Raw genomic sequence first — 15521 nt, forward strand, 5'->3', positions numbered from 1 at the left:
CTTAATTTTGTACTTTAAAAAACAAATACAAGCATGCATATGACTCAGATTAGCTTGGAGAAATAAATTTATAATTGATTATGTTCTGAATTCATCTAATTTGTCCTGAATCAATTTGCATTTCAGAATTTTAATGTAGATCTTGTATACATTTCATGCGTGGATAATGTACTGCCTATTTTTGCAAAAGAATTTAAAAAATTATTAGTCTATTATACTTGGTGAATGAAATATAGATAAATTTCAGAATTTGCAGAATAATTATTATATATCAAAAACAGAACATATATGAGACAATAGGAATTAATAAGTATAATTAAGAGTAATTCAAAATTGTGATATATTCAAAATAATGTTATTAGAATTATGAATTACAATATCACTTTTAACTAAACTAGATAAAATTCGTTTTATGCCACCAGATTGAATTCACGATCATCATTGAATCTTTCTTTCAATTCATTGATAAAATTATTTCTGAATAAATAAATTGCAGTAATAATAATAAAAATAACATTATATGCATTTTCCCTAATAATTATTAATTTTATTATGGTTTCTCAAAAAAAGAAAAATGAACGAACAATTAATGGGTGTCTGCCAGATAATTACTGAATGATGGGTATAGTCTCGAACACCATGATTATCTCTTCTAAACCATAAAAGGATCGTAGCAAAATGAGAGTTTTCTGTTTTTTCTAACCAAAAACTGCTGTTACGTTGTGCTGAATTAAAATGGATTGCGATGGAATTCAATATGTCGTTTCAGAAATTGAGAGAGATATTCAAAAGTATTTGAAATTGAAAACATTGAATTTCCATTTATGAAATGGCGAATATTTGTTGTAAGGAATTGATTTATGGCTTGATTATTATGCTTGGAAGCCTTAACTTCGGTATAAGTGTAGGTATTCCAACGCCGCTTGCTACTTTGTTCGAATCTTGGAACAGAACAGAAAATGAACTTCAATGGTATAACATAATTACGTCATTATGCGCTATTTTCAGTCCATTTTTCGTTACATATGTATTAAACTTTCTTGGAAGAAGAATCGTTTTTGCAATTTTACATATCTTTGCGGCAGGCATATATGTTCTTTGCCTGTTTATGACAAAAGACAAATTCTGGCTTGCAATATTCTCGAGAGCTCTCGTTGGATTGGACATTGGTGGTTTTACAAGCTTATGTCCAACAATGTTAATCGAAATTGCACCATCAAAGCTTGGAGGGTTCTTCGGACACTTACATCAGATTGGATGCGTTATTGGAATTACTATAATGTACATGCAAGGAACATATGCTCCTTGGAAAACTTTATTTTACACAGGAATAGGATTTTCTGCGCTCGGAACAATACTAATTTGTTTTTGCCCTGAAACTTCTCCAAACAGAAGAAAAGCTGATCCCGAAAGTTTGGCTCGTAAAGAAAAAGATACATTATTCCAAGAAATGTACTTGGAAAAACTAGTTATTGGTCTTACAATGATGTTTTTCCAGCAGTTCTGTGGAATCAATGCAATTATATCAAATTTAGTGCAAAATTTCAAAGATGCGGGTGTTCCTTTGGAAACAGGTATTGCATCGACCATTTCCATGGCATGCCAATTCCTTGGTGTTGTCATTAACGGATTTGTAGTTGATAAACTTGGCAGACGACCACTTTTCTGCATTTCGTCGTTAGGATGTGCTATTATGCTTTTCCTTTTCTCTATGAATACGTCATATAATCTTACAAATTGGGTTGCAATTGTGATAATTTGTTTTTATTTGTTCTTCTTTGGTTTGGCTTTAGGACCAATTCCATGGTTTATTGTTCCAGAATTGTTCCCTGACACTGTCCGATCAATGGCTGCTTCAATGGTCGTCGTTGTCAACCAATTCTGTTCATTCATCATTGTTTTCATGTTCCCATGGATGAAGAATGGCATGGGACAATCTGCAACATTAATCTTTTACGGAGTTATCAGTGCACTCGGTGCAATTTTCGGTTTCTTTTACATCATTGAGCCATCGAACACAAAAATCGGAGCTCTTGATTGGGATGAGAATGATTTGGAAGATGACTTTGTCGAAATTGGCCAATCTCTCACTAAGTCTGTTTTAATTTGAAAAGAAAAATTTTATTACTTGTTTTTGAATAAATCTATCCTATCATGAATAGTTTTTTCTTATAAAAATCCCATTCCTAAGGAAATTCACATGAATAGGTAATTTGTGAAAGTATCAAAAGAAATTTGAACTTAAAACATTTTGTCGTTTAAAAAATATTCATTAAAATTTTATATTTGATTTATATTTAATAATTATAAGGATTTTATCATTATTATAAAGTTTAATTATTTGTCAAATTAACTTTTGACTCAAGAAACTCTAATGCTTCTTTGCAGTTATTTTGTCTTGCGTAGTCAATTGCTGTTTTACCAAAGTAATTCGATTGGTTAAGATTGAATCCATGATTAAATAAGAATTCTATTATTTCAATACAGTTATTCTCTGAAGCATAATGAAGAGGATTCTTTCCATGATCATTTTCTATGTTAAAATCTGCTCCATGATTTAAGAGATACAATGCAATATTAAAGTTCTTTTCTGATAGTGCGATCTGAAGAGGAGTTTGATTATATTTATCTTTTGCATTGATATCTAGACCTTTGTCAATAAAAATAGAGCACATTTCTATGTTATCATGCATAGCTGCATAATGAAGAGCTGTTTTGTTGTCTTTATCTAAAATCATAATATCTATTCCATCATTCAACAGCATTTTTAAAATATTGATGTTCCTTGAGTAAATTGCAAAATGAAGTATAGTTTTTCCATCTTCATTTCTAAGGCTTTTGTATTCATAATTATTAAGAATGTAATGAGTAAAATTTTCAATTCCAAAGAATGGAGCATAAATAATATTCGAAATATCCTCTTGTAGAAGTATTAGATATAAATAGAAATTGTTGTATGTAATGATTGGATAAATATCAAGTGATAAATCGAAATTATTGCGTAAGAATAGTGATTGATCAACACTATGAGTTAATACTGTATAATCCATTGCTTCTTGAGTAGGTTTTTCATAATGAATGCATTCTGAAATTACAGAACTATTTCTTCCATGGAAGCTCATATTAGCACAATCTTTAGTAATTTGTGCTCCATTATTTCTCAGAAATCTGAAGCAATGTTCTGATCCAAAAAAGGTGCAACATTCAAGTATTGTCTTTCCGGCAATGATTTGGTTAACATCTACTTTATCATTTGAAAAAAGATATCTTAGCTGCTCGATATCATCGAATATAATTGCATATAGCAGAGAATTTTTGTTATAATTTTCTTGGATTATTTTATGGACATTTTTTGTCTCTTGAGGATATTCATTGATGAGTTTTTCACAAATGAGCTTGTAATATGACCTATATTTTTCATTATCTTCGCTCAAATACTTGATTTGATTGATTATTCTGAGAATTGGAATGTGATATTTTTCAATCAAAGTTTTTTGTATTTTCAAAAAGATGGAATCAATGTCATTGATACTACACTGGTATATATTGTCATAAGCTTCGATATAATCTTTGAATTCAAGTATGAATTTGTAAAAATGATCTAATGAGAAAGATGATAAAGTATTCTTCAAAAAAAATAATAATAAACGTATATTAATTATAAAAACAAATAAGAATAAATAACAAATCAAGAATATACACAATTCATAAATGAAATTTCAAATAGTAGAACTTCAAAATCAGTAAATTTTTACTTTTCAACAATATTTTACTCATAAAAAAAGAAAAAGAAATTTAAAAATCAAAATAATGTGTTTACTAGAAAAGATTTTTCATGGTTTTATATATGGGCTGTCAAGTAAAAGATTGGAAGATCATGGCCACCATGCTTAAATGAGCCACAATCCTTCCATTGTGGATCTTTGAATCCAAGTTCTGTAACAACCTCTGTTAAACTTTCTGGAGTGAAACCGTGGTGTGGCAAATGCTTATCTTTTGGAATTTGTGGGAAGTGTTTGTGGTAGATCTCGATGATAACAAGTTTTCCATCGGGGTTGAGTAGTGATTTTATCTTTGTAAGGGCAGATTTAACATCTGGAACGTAATGTAAGGAAACGGATGCGTAAACTAGATCAAACTTTGAACCATTGTATTCTTCTACAACCTTATTGATGATTTCATAGTTTGTTTTGCCCATCATCTTAAGAGATTCTTCTGCGATAGAAATTGCATTTGGATCTGGATCAAGAAAAGCAATCTTCTTGGCATCATCAATAAGCTTTAATCCGAGGAAACCTTTCTCGCAACCAAAATCTAAAACTGTCATTGATTTGTTAAGATTTGATTGCGACTTGATAATGTCGACAAAATGATCAAGTCTTTCGATGTTTTCCTGAGCAACATTGAAGTGAGTGAAGACTTCTTGGATGCTTGCCATTAGCAGAAACAAGAGAAATGAAGTAATAGGAAAATTGAACTTCTTATCAAACTGAAAATTGAATTAAAATTTTCCCAAAAAGGAATTTGTCGATGAAATCTTACTTCTATTGTTGTGTATGGATATTTTATATTTTTTGAATTCAAGCCACAAAAACTATTCAATTTTTTTTGAAAATTTACACTTTTCCGACGTTTTGTCAGGGGCGCGAAGCGACACAAAAATGTCGGAGAAGTGTAATTCTCAGGTATATGATTATTTTTGCTTTTAATGCCGAACAGCATTTGAATCAAAAATAATCGTATGTCCGAGAATTTATATTTTATAACCGCTTACATTCAAAAAAAAAATGTAAAAAAATACAATTCAATATGTGCGTTTGTTGTGTTAGTTTCTCCTTTTCTTCATGGAAAGAGCAGCAATAGAATCCAAAGCTGCTCTTCCTACTTCCAGAAAGCCAAAAGGAGGTCAGTTCTCCATGTTAGGGCTTCTATTTGGACTTACTGGATATATGAGAACTCAACTTGATGAGAAAGTGGTATTATGAAGAACTTTATTATAGTAAAAAGGTACAATTGTAAAAAATCTGTTTTATGAATAGAATCAGTATTAAAAACTTAATAAAAGGAAGAGAAGGAAAAATACTTTATTGACCATGTGAAATAAGAAGTTCAATAAAGTATTCCCTTATGATTCTCATCAACTGCATAATAAAGAGTTGTTTTTCCATTTTTATCTTTTTCATTGATGTTTGCACCATGTGAAATAAGAAGTTCGGCTGTTTCTTTACTATTATATTCTGCTGCAATATGAAGAGCTGTTTTTCCTTTTTGATCTTTTTCATTGATATTTATACCATGTGAAATAAGAAGTTCGGCTATTTCTTTGTCATAAGAACATGCTGTATAATGAAGAGCGGTTTCTCCATTATCATCTTTTTCATTGATATTTATACCATGTGAAATAAGAAGTTCGGCTATTTCTTTACTATTATTACATGCTGCAATATGAAGAGCTGTTTTCCTTCTTGATATTTTTCATTGATATTTGCACCATGCGAAATAAGAAGTTCGGTGGCTTCTTTGTTATTCCACTTTGCAGCAAAATGAAGAGGGGTACTCAATCTACCCTCATTGGATTCATTGACATATTTATCGTTTGCATTAGTTGAGTTTAATAAAAATTTACATATTTCACCATTTTGGGATTGGCAAGCGTAATCTAAAATGTTATTTTGATAGTAGTCATAATAGGGAAGATCTTTTTCTTTTTTGATAATATCGATTGTTTGTGGAAATGCAGCACACCATGGAAATATTCCTGTTTTGAATTTCTTGTAAAGCAAGAATACAGCTTTCAAGTTTTGGTATTTGATAATATCTTCGAAAGGAGCTTGATAAGTAACCGGACCACCACACCAATTTGCACCATAATCAAATATCTCACGTTCAATAGTATATTCAAGCATTTCGTTGAAATGAGTTTTCACAATGATTCTGAGGCAATCTATGTTCATTTTCTTATGTTTCATGCACTCATTAATAATATCTGTATTCCGTCCGATTAGTGAGTAGTAAAGAACTTTTTTAGATATCTTGTATTGTTGATTTGAAATTAAGAATTTGAAAATGTTTACAGATCCAAAATATGCGCATGCCTCAAATAATGATAAATTGGTGTAATCACTTTCATCTAGGTCCGGATCATTTAGCCCTTCAAAATCTTTCAGATGAATAATATCTAAGGAAAAGTCGACGTCTTTTTGTGAAACATATTCCTTAAATTTATCTATTTGATCGAACATAACCATATATTCAACTGAACCTTCCTTTGGTAATTTTGATTTTAATTCTGTAATTTTTTATATTTCGAACCAATTAGTTCTAATATTTTGAAATAATTCTCCACAAAAGCATAATTGCATTGTCCTGCAAATAAGATAATCTTTCTAACTAATCTCATGGAAAGCTGATACTTAGAAATTAAAACATTTGAAATTAAGTTGCAAATATCTTCAATAGATTCGTTAGATTTTATGCAGAAAAGCTTTTCAGATGTTCCGATAAATCAGTATATTTCTTTTCATAGTCAGCTTCCATGATTGAGAAATTTTGACTAATTTCTAAATTGTATGGTTATTGAATTTTTGAGACCAAAATTAAGGAAGATTCATATGATATATAAGTAGTATTAACTGCAAATCAAGGAATATATAATAAATAAATGCTTTGAAAATTTTTTGACTTTTTTTGACTAATTTTTCAAAACAGCAATCAATCGCCACTGACTGACTGTGGTAATGTCAAATGAGTTACTCGTAGAAAAAAGCAAAATTCATTCAATATGGATTGGAAAATAATTTTAAAAAAAATATTGGGGCCAACCGGGAATCGAACCCGGGACCTCACGCACCCGAAGCGCGAATCATTCCGCTAGACCATTGACCCTCCCTTTTTAAAATCGTTTTTTGAGCTCTTATCATTTAAAATATCTCTTTGGTCATCCAATCCAATCATGCATAGGAATGTTTATTTTCTTTCTAATCCACAAGCCATCTAATTCTAAAGGCAACACAATTTTGTACCCCATTATTCACATTTGATCTCCCTCTAACATTCGTTCTTTATTAGATCAACATTTACAATTATCATTCTTTCTCTAAATTTGAGTTTATCACTTTTCCAAGTTGTGAAATTCGTCTTTGTGAATATGTTAGAGATATATAGAGGATTGTTTGCAATTGTTTATTCTTAGTTCCAAAATTTCAATTGAATGCAGAATTTCTCCCTCTTTTTATTGAAACAAATCATGCTTAATGAATAGAAAGAGATGTGTTAATATTAAGAACAAAATCATCAATGTTAATTTTGGAACCAATAAACATGAAAGATACCAGAAGCAAGAAGAATTAGGCCTGGCACAAATGCACGTGAGTAGTTATATAACTATATTTGATAATAGACTATGAATTCAAAACGAAGATTCAAAATTGTGAGGATTGTAAATCAATTTAAATTGACCTATTAGAATTTAAGAACACTAGTGTTAAAAGATATTTATGCAAAATATTGGGCCAAAATATCCTATATTTCTAAAAATTTATAAGAAAAGCAATATAGCTCACAATATTTCGATCTTTATTATCTACTCCATGAGAACAGATTCCTATACACAAGAAACGCTTTCCTTTTCAAAATTCAAATTTTGCTATCGATAATTTGTATGGTTTTAAAAAATATTCCCATTCTAGCACTACATAAGAATTTCAAATTATTTCAAGAAAATTTTCTTGATTTCGTTTTTTTCTCACAATTTTCTTATCTTTACAATTTGAATGTCAACGCGCTCATCCACTGGTTCTGCTTTATTTATGCGTCCTTATACCAATCCATTTAAAATGACTCAACCTAGTGAGATGTTTGGCTACAAAGAAGCTAAAGTATTGCGCGAGAGAGAAGCAAGGAGTAGTTTATTAAGTATGTCGCTTGTTCAACGTACAAATTTGCTCCAACCAAAGATACCGCCATGCAAATCGCAGCAAACAACGATATCTAGATCTACAAACCATTCAAGTAATGTTTCAACAATGTCTCGTCGTGAAGGAAAAGAAGCTAGATCTCAAAGAATAACAGAATTTATTCAATCAAAGCGAGAGGTATATATGACACAGTTGTTGATTGACATGAAAACTCAAGAAATTAATCGTCTCAAAAAAGAAGAATCAGACAATGAAAAAGAGTTTGCAGATGATGAATCAGAAATAAGTAAGACAGGTGAGAAGTACAAATACCTTACAACTAAGATCGAAGAAGAACTCGGAAAGGCAAGAAAAGCTGCAGAACTTGCTACGCTTGAACATGTCACTCTTCAGCAAAAACAGAAAAGACAGAAGCTTGCGAATGATATCATGCGTTCCGAAATTTCAAAGAACGAAGAAACTCTCGAATATTACAAAACTTATCAGGAATTTATTGACAAATTTAATGATGAACATCTCATGGATAGTCCAGATAATCTTATCAATGAGTTTACGCAAATAGAAAATGAAAATCTGTTCTTAATAAGAGAATGTGATTATTTTCAAAAAGCAATCAATGGAACGAAAATCCCAACTGAAAATATCATCAAAGAAGTTAATTCTTCACTTGCACAGCTTGAAGAAATTGTTTCTAAGCGAGATTTAACTTCTCATTCAAAAGTTACTCCAAAACCAGAGATATCCGAAGAAAATACAGTTGCAGAAATCAAAAGGCTTGCAGAACTTATTCATAAAACATTTTACAACTGTTTTAAAATTGATTCTGATATTCCTCCGATTGCAAAGCTTGAAAAAATAGAAAATACCATGGAGGACATGTATAAAGCCCTCGAATTGGTAAGTCCTAAGTTTATTGCTGAGAAACAGGCCAAATTTGATAAAGATCGCCGCGAATTAATGAGAATTGAGCAGCAAAAGGAGAAGGAGAGAATCCAACAAGAAAAGAAAGAACAAGCTCTTGAAAGAGCCAATAAACCAATCAAGAGAAACACTGGAAGACATCTTATGGAAAGATCTCTTCCATTACACTACCAAAAGACAAATAATGAAGCTCTCCTTCGACAAATCGCAGAGCAACAGGCCATGGAAAAGTTCTTATTTGGTCCTGCTCTCGAATAATAGTTTTTTATTTTGTTTTTTATTAAATATGTGATTTTTATTTCAGTTTTTATGTATTTTTTGATACCCTAACGTTCAATTTGAAAATATTTTGAATAAGACAACCTATTCATTCAAAGAGTTAATTTACAGAAATTCATCAAATATTATACACCTATTCATTTGATTTCTCACTATCATAAGTTTGAATCGCAAAAAAATATTGATATCCATATTTTGTATTGCTTTGATGCCAAAATCAGAAACAATTTAATGTAAAATGTTGGATCTTCTTCTATAAAGTAACATACAATAAGCAAATTGAAGAACTAACTGTGTTACATATTGTAGATATCAATTAAAAAGGTCAATATCGAAAGATATTTTCAAATGTTCACAAGAAAAGGGAAGAATATGGAAACCTATTGAGTTCAACTGCCCTTATGTAATATTCTTTAACTCTAATAGCATCTAATAATAGAAAATCAGAGGACAATGAATATTTTTTTTTATTTCGAAATGTAAAGAAAATAAAAAAAGGGGGGAGTTAATTTTTCGTTACCTCAGAATTTTTTCTTGATAATTTTATGAGCATTGATATCTCTGCAATTAAGCAGCGGCTTTCCAATGAAAAAGATGTCTTGCTCGTACAAGTTGTCAAGAAAATCAATAATAAAGGAAAAGAAGAGAATGAAGTGATTGTTGCCACTGAAAGTTCATTATTTTATGTTCATCCAGGAAAAAAGATCACTGCTGATAAGAAATCTTGTTGGCTAGACTTAACGGCAATTACACTTGTTGAATATCAGTCAAAATTCATCATAAAATTTACAAAAAACAAAATTGACACGCAATTTGAGTTTTTGACATCAGATTACATAAACATTGCACAGATTATAGGTGGCCATTTACAGCGTTTGATGGGCCCGTATTGGTCTCAAAAAATGAACATTGATTTACTTACAAAAGACAAATTTTCGTTCGATGGCAACTCGGTCTTAATGCGTCTTCGTGTATATTGTCAATATCAAGATATTACAATCCCAGATGCATATATAGAAAAATTGAAAAAATATATTAACAATTACGAAGTTAATTTTTATTTTTCTGACTGGGGAAACTACATTATTCCTATAATATTCGCTTTACAACCATATTCAAAGTGTATTTCAGGAATTTTCAATAAATCTCTTCCAGACGTATTACTTTTAAAACTTCGCGAGTTATTTATACCATTCTGTCACTTATCATTCGAAATACCACTTGATCAACAGTTCATCAAGTTCCTGGAAGTTGCAAAATTTGAATGTACTGCTTTAACATTCAAAAACACACAATTAAACCCTGACCAGTTATCTATAATATCCCAATGTGGTATCAAGCATCAAATTCAGACTCTTTCGCTGAATAATGCTTTTGTAGACCCAGCTTTTTCAGTTTTTTACACAGATGCGTTCTTCAAGAACGAGCTTTGCATCCAGACATCGTATTTTAACTTCGATGAGACCAGAGGCCTTCATCTTCCAAGATTATTATGGTTCATCAAAGGAGTAACGGTTTTAAGCCTTGCAAATGCTAATCTTGAAGTCAGCCATGTCGTACAACAGCTTTTTTCTTACGATTTTACAAATTTACGCTGTTTGAATTTGAGCGGAAATTTTTGTCGAGATGTTGTTCAAGACAAGCAGAAATTGCATGTTCCAGGTAATTTATGTCGTCTTGACATCAACAAACTTGAATTTGGCCGCAGCTGCGTTCAAGATTTTCTTGAATTTCTTTTTGGCTTCGAATGGAAGCTGGGATTGCGTCTTTACGCTGATGAGTTGGTCATTCATAATGCTGACTTGGCTCAATTGTTCGAATTATTCGAGAAATCCGCATTCTCAAATTTAATTGACTTTTCATGGTGCGGAAATGCATCTAGACTTGGTTTATTGCATTTCATCCGTCGCAACAAGAAGCTGGCCAATCTTTTCATGGACAAATCCTTCGGTGAGAAGAGTCCTGCGAAAATTACGGAATTTGCAAACTCAATCATCGATATGCAATTCCTAACTGTTCTTTCTTTACGTGGAGATGATTCTTCATTCATGGGAGAAGCCGCATCTCCTATTGCCGAAGTTTTGAAGTCGATGACGAATATTGCATTCGTAGATCTCTCAGGAAACCACTTAACAACTGAAACAATCGATATTATATATAACGCTGTTTCAGTTAATTCAAGTATCAGAAGCGTTCTTTTGTTGAATCCTGGAATTTCGGAAGATTTGATCAAAAGATACGAAAAAGAAAGTGAAAAAGTGAAGTTCCTCCTTCAGAATGAGAAGAGAGAATATAATAGATTCCCTCCTTACCTCACTTCCGATGAACTCGTTGCTCCGCAGACACAAAACTCTCCTTACGACGCTTTCGTCTTCATGCCGGACCCTCCTCCAGAGCCATCTCCTAAAGAAGACCCAATGGTGACGAAAAGACGCAAATTGTTCTTGAAAACGGTTGGTCACAATGAAGTTGACGAGGATTTGCTTCCAATACAGAAGAATAAGACTGACAGATTGCCAACGAACTGGGAATTGTCAAGGGATGTTATTGAGGGAGCGGTTTTTGATGCTACTGATGCAGAAGAAGCTTTGATCGCAAAGTTTACACTCGGAAAATTGTCTAATAAATAAATATCTGTTTTTTGATACTTTCAAGCAAAAAAATAATTATATTTTTGAAATTTATTCTTATTGAATAGCAACTTGATGCGGAAAGCATAATAAAATTAATGCTGTCGTTCTGATCAAACACATAAAAACTTGAAAAAAAAACATCCAAGAAAAAATTATTTCAAAAAAAATTGAGTTTTCAATGACGACGCTAACCATCCTTAAATATAAATGCAAGACATTCCTCTAATGTTATAATAAGCAAGTTCATAGAAGATTTTAATTTTATATTATACATATTCTCATGGACAACTTGCTTTGCCCATACGCATTGGTCAAGCTCATGGATATTAGATTTGTCCATTGGCTTGCTCAACATATTATTTTGTATTTTTACTAACGAATGATGAAATATAAAACAACCTTTTAATTTCTGCATCCACAAAGTTTATCAGTGTTATGTTAGCTGGTGTTTATCCTTCTGCTCATCAATTATACTATTATTGTATCATTCAAACAATCCTTTGTGAAAACCAATACAAATGTTTTTGGGAAAAAAAATGTTCCACCCTCCGCGCTGCGCGCTCTGGCTGTCCTGGGGGCTCAGGATTTTTCCTCGTGACCTGGGGGTGACCGCCCCCGCCAAATTTTCCTGGGTGTCACTTTTTCTAAGTGGCACTTTTTAGTTTACATTATTGTCACTTTTTTGTTTACAATATGTAAACTAGTTTATTTTATCGTCGCATCATATAGAAAAGAATTTGTTTAGATTAAAATTAAAATTTTTATTCTGAAATGTTTGCTTTAATGTTTTTTACGGATGGAAATGAACTGAATATCGTCTGAGTCTTCGCTTGTTTCCTCCTCCTCTTCTTCTTCTTCGTCCGAATTGTCTTCATCTTCACAATAACCAGATAAGAAGATGGTTATTTTGGTTTGTTCTGGTTTTTTGAGAAGCATTTTGGCTGTGCCAGTAAAAACGAACTCAAGATTTTGATAGAATTGTCTGCTTGAGTGAGTGAATTTGCATACTGTAAGTGGCATTGCAACTCGGTTTGCTTGAACAGATATTATTGAAACTTCTTCTCCATCTGGTATCCGTTCAGGAATATCTAAAGCGGCTGTTGTTATAATATGCATATTGTTTTCGTAATGCAATTTTGGATATATTTCGAATGGATGTGCAGCTACACCAGCTGGAGCAACAATGGAAAGATTCCAGGAGAAAGAACCGCGTTTGTTTTCATCTTCTTTCCAATTGTAAGTTAAAGGATAAGGACGAAAGTCTTTGAGTGTTTCATATAGCTGTTCTCTTAAGTTTGGTTCACAGCAAATAATGAACTCGTCAATTGCTTGAAGAGATATCATAGTTGAAACATAAGGCAAATTCGACAAGAAAAAGTCAACCATTACTGTCGGGTTTTGAACTTTGTTTGCTAATGTTTCGACTGGTTTTATTATACTTTTGAAATATCTATCATAGTCATTGTTGTCTGTTAAGGACAAATTGTTTGGATAAGCTGCAATGAGTCTTCTATATCTTGCTTCTGTTGTTGAGAATGAGAAGACACCTTCTGGTTCTGTAGGAGTGTAAGTTTTTAGTTGAACTTTGCGTATGTTTGGTGTCTGATTGGACTGAAACAACTTGAGCTTCTGTAGTTTGTTGTGTTATTGTTTGTTCTGAAGGTTGCTCTGATGTTTGTTCGACTTCTGCAGTTTCTTTTGGTTGAATTTGAGCTTCAATTTGTGTCTGATTGGAGTCTGATTGGACTGAAACCTGTGTAACCTCTTTGGACATACTAGTAAAGTATGAGGATATAAGTGTTTGACCTTTAAAGAGCTTTTGTAAAGAATTGTCAGTCATACTACTACTGTGGTCTTGCATTAGACAAAAATGATATGACCACTCGTTTGTGAAAAATGAATATTTGAGATAGAACCATTTTGTCAACGGAGACCCCCTCTATTTTTTTATTTTATTTAATAGTCTCCACTGACAAAACGGTTTATCTCAAATATTGAGGGAGATATATTTGTAAGGGTCTGTTTCTTTTTTGAGATACTTGCCGTTCCATTTCTATGAAAAGTGACTTTATAGTTAGGATTTGTGTTTCCAGACCTGGCACTTTCTATTATTGAATTTTTCTCTTCATCTGTAAGTTCTTTGACAGGTTTTGACAAAGGTTCTGAATTTTTTGTTTGTGGTGCCAAATCTACTGTTTCAACTTCTTCGGTCATTTCATCTCAGTAAAAATTTTAGTTTGGTTTGTTTTCAACTGGTTGTTTAGGTTTTTTAAGTCGGTCTAAAACTTCTTGAGGTAGAGGAAGAACTTTACAGTAACGTGGTGTAAAAGGTGGTCTTCCATGACTCATTCTGTTTAAAGCAGCATTGTTCATTTCATCTCAATAAAAAACCTTACATTCTCCACGTTTGAGGCGGTTGTGGTTGGTTATTGTTTACCCACTGTTGTGCATGGTTATATCCTGTGTTAAAGAATCTTTCACCTTGGTTCATATAATTTCCTGCTTGGTTATAATAGTCATTCGCTCTGTTATACTAGTTTCCTGCTTGTTTTCCTACATTGTCCATCCATCCTTGAACTTTACCTCTTGTCTCAGGATTTGGAATAAGATTTGTTGCATCTCGTGCTACTTCCCAACCTTTCTGTACAGTTTGTATAACAGGTTGAGCTTTGTCTTTAAGTATACCCAATGTACTCAAAATTTTCTTTCCAACACCAAATGCACCTCTAGCTATTCTACCGATAACAGGCAAAAATCTAGATGCGACTCCTGCTATTGCTCCAAATAAACCCATTTCTTATAGGTTAAAAATGTCGAATCAGGATGAGTACGTTCCAAATGACATAAAGAGAACACAAATGATAAAAATCTTCAGTTCAACTCCGAATGCATGGTTCATGGATATCTTGGAAAACATTCCGAGGTATGAAGAAGATGGACCACCATACTGGTTAATATTTGTGGGTCAAAACACAAGATACTGTGACGCCTTACCATTACAAAGCAAAGGTGTTTTAGATGTTAAAGCAGCTTTGACAATATTCATTGACAAATATCATCCAAGCAAACTGACATCTGACCAAGAAAGTTCTTTCAAATCAGAAGATATAAAATTAACTCTGAAGTCATATAATGTCAACCAATATTTTATCGTCGACCAGAACCATTCTGCCCTTGGTGTCAATGACAGATGTATAAGAACTTTGAGAGACTTAAACCAACCAAAAGACGATGAAAAAGATGAAATGTCATATGACGATAAATATAGACACTTCACCGAGGCAAAAATGAGAGTGTGTATAGATATTTACAATAACCGTCCGCAAAGAGGTTTGGGTGGTCATTCCCCCAATGAAATGTTAAATGACCCTAAGTTAGAAAAAGAGTTTATATTCAAAGGTTTAGTCATGAGAGACAAACAAGAAAAAATGCCAGGGTTCAAACTTCATGAAGGTGACAAAGTAAAAATTGAAATACCTAAATATGACCCTTATGAAAATACTATAGACTCTAAAAATGGGAAAGCTACAGGTACTCGTATTCGTGGTCGTAAAAACAGAAGAAGATATACAAGAGAATATTATGAAGTTCTTGGTCAAGATGGCAAAATGTACAAACTGAAAGCAGAAGATGGAACGACTATTGTCCGACCTCGTTTCAAACTTGTCAAAGTTCAAGGTGGTGTCTATTCAAAGACAGTTCCTAACAAATTTAAGACAACACCTAACGAATATGCTAAAGAAGTGGAACATGACGACTAAGCATAACGATA

General features: G+C 32.3%; 9 protein-coding genes and 1 non-coding gene across 10 annotated transcripts, besides 1 other annotated feature; 4 read left to right on the forward strand and 6 right to left on the reverse strand.

The window, feature by feature from the left end:
• Positions 1-809: 809 nt before the first annotated feature.
• Positions 810-2169, forward strand: TVAGG3_0480100 (major facilitator superfamily transporter; the record flags this gene model as incomplete). Its single annotated transcript, XM_001311008.1, has 1 exon — positions 875-2110. The coding sequence occupies one exon, from the start codon at positions 875-877 to the stop codon at positions 2108-2110; it is 1236 nt and encodes a 411-aa protein (XP_001311009.1).
• Positions 2170-2333: 164 nt separating this feature from the next.
• On the reverse strand, positions 2334-3721 carry TVAGG3_0480110 (proteasome regulatory particle assembly; the record flags this gene model as incomplete). The annotated part of the gene is made up of 1 exon (XM_001311007.1): positions 2334-3122. One exon carries the CDS (start codon positions 3120-3122, stop codon positions 2334-2336), a length of 789 nt encoding a protein of 262 aa, XP_001311008.1.
• Positions 3722-3794: 73 nt separating this feature from the next.
• Positions 3795-4475, reverse strand: TVAGG3_0480120 (S-adenosyl-L-methionine-dependent methyltransferases family; the record flags this gene model as incomplete). Its single annotated transcript, XM_001311006.2, has 1 exon — positions 3842-4438. The coding sequence occupies one exon, from the start codon at positions 4436-4438 to the stop codon at positions 3842-3844; it is 597 nt and encodes a 198-aa protein (XP_001311007.1).
• A 939-nt stretch (positions 4476-5414) lies between these two features.
• Positions 5415-5954, reverse strand: TVAGG3_0480130 (spectrin binding; the record flags this gene model as incomplete). The annotated part of the gene is made up of 1 exon (XM_001311005.1): positions 5415-5954. The coding sequence occupies one exon, from the start codon at positions 5952-5954 to the stop codon at positions 5415-5417; it is 540 nt and encodes a 179-aa protein (XP_001311006.1).
• An 859-nt stretch (positions 5955-6813) lies between these two features.
• Positions 6814-6885, reverse strand: TVAGG3_0480140. Its single transcript has one exon. It is a non-coding gene; the product is annotated as a tRNA-Pro (tRNA).
• Positions 6886-7772: 887 nt separating this feature from the next.
• On the forward strand, positions 7773-9128 carry TVAGG3_0480150 (cilia- and flagella-associated protein 100 family; the record flags this gene model as incomplete). The annotated part of the gene is made up of 1 exon (XM_001311004.1): positions 7773-9095. The coding sequence occupies one exon, from the start codon at positions 7773-7775 to the stop codon at positions 9093-9095; it is 1323 nt and encodes a 440-aa protein (XP_001311005.1).
• Positions 9129-9645: 517 nt separating this feature from the next.
• On the forward strand, positions 9646-11771 carry TVAGG3_0480160 (the record flags this gene model as incomplete). Its single annotated transcript, XM_001311003.2, has 1 exon — positions 9662-11746. One exon carries the CDS (start codon positions 9662-9664, stop codon positions 11744-11746), a length of 2085 nt encoding a protein of 694 aa, XP_001311004.1.
• Positions 11772-12529: 758 nt separating this feature from the next.
• Positions 12530-13135, reverse strand: TVAGG3_0480170 (uncharacterized protein; the record flags this gene model as incomplete). The annotated part of the gene is made up of 1 exon (XM_051235829.1): positions 12530-13135. The coding sequence occupies one exon, from the start codon at positions 13133-13135 to the stop codon at positions 12530-12532; it is 606 nt and encodes a 201-aa protein (XP_051093653.1).
• A 124-nt stretch (positions 13136-13259) lies between these two features.
• On the reverse strand, positions 13260-13610 carry TVAGG3_0480180 (uncharacterized protein; the record flags this gene model as incomplete). The annotated part of the gene is made up of 1 exon (XM_001311002.1): positions 13260-13610. One exon carries the CDS (start codon positions 13608-13610, stop codon positions 13260-13262), a length of 351 nt encoding a protein of 116 aa, XP_001311003.1.
• Positions 13611-14423: 813 nt separating this feature from the next.
• Positions 14424-15521: part of a mobile genetic element that runs on past the window's edge.
• On the forward strand, positions 14560-15510 carry TVAGG3_0480200 (uncharacterized protein; the record flags this gene model as incomplete). The annotated part of the gene is made up of 1 exon (XM_051235830.1): positions 14560-15510. One exon carries the CDS (start codon positions 14560-14562, stop codon positions 15508-15510), a length of 951 nt encoding a protein of 316 aa, XP_051093654.1.

Source organism: Trichomonas vaginalis, chromosome II (genome assembly GCF_026262505.1).
Source record: "Trichomonas vaginalis G3 chromosome II, whole genome shotgun sequence".
Classification (NCBI taxonomy): Eukaryota; Parabasalia; order Trichomonadida; family Trichomonadidae; genus Trichomonas; species Trichomonas vaginalis.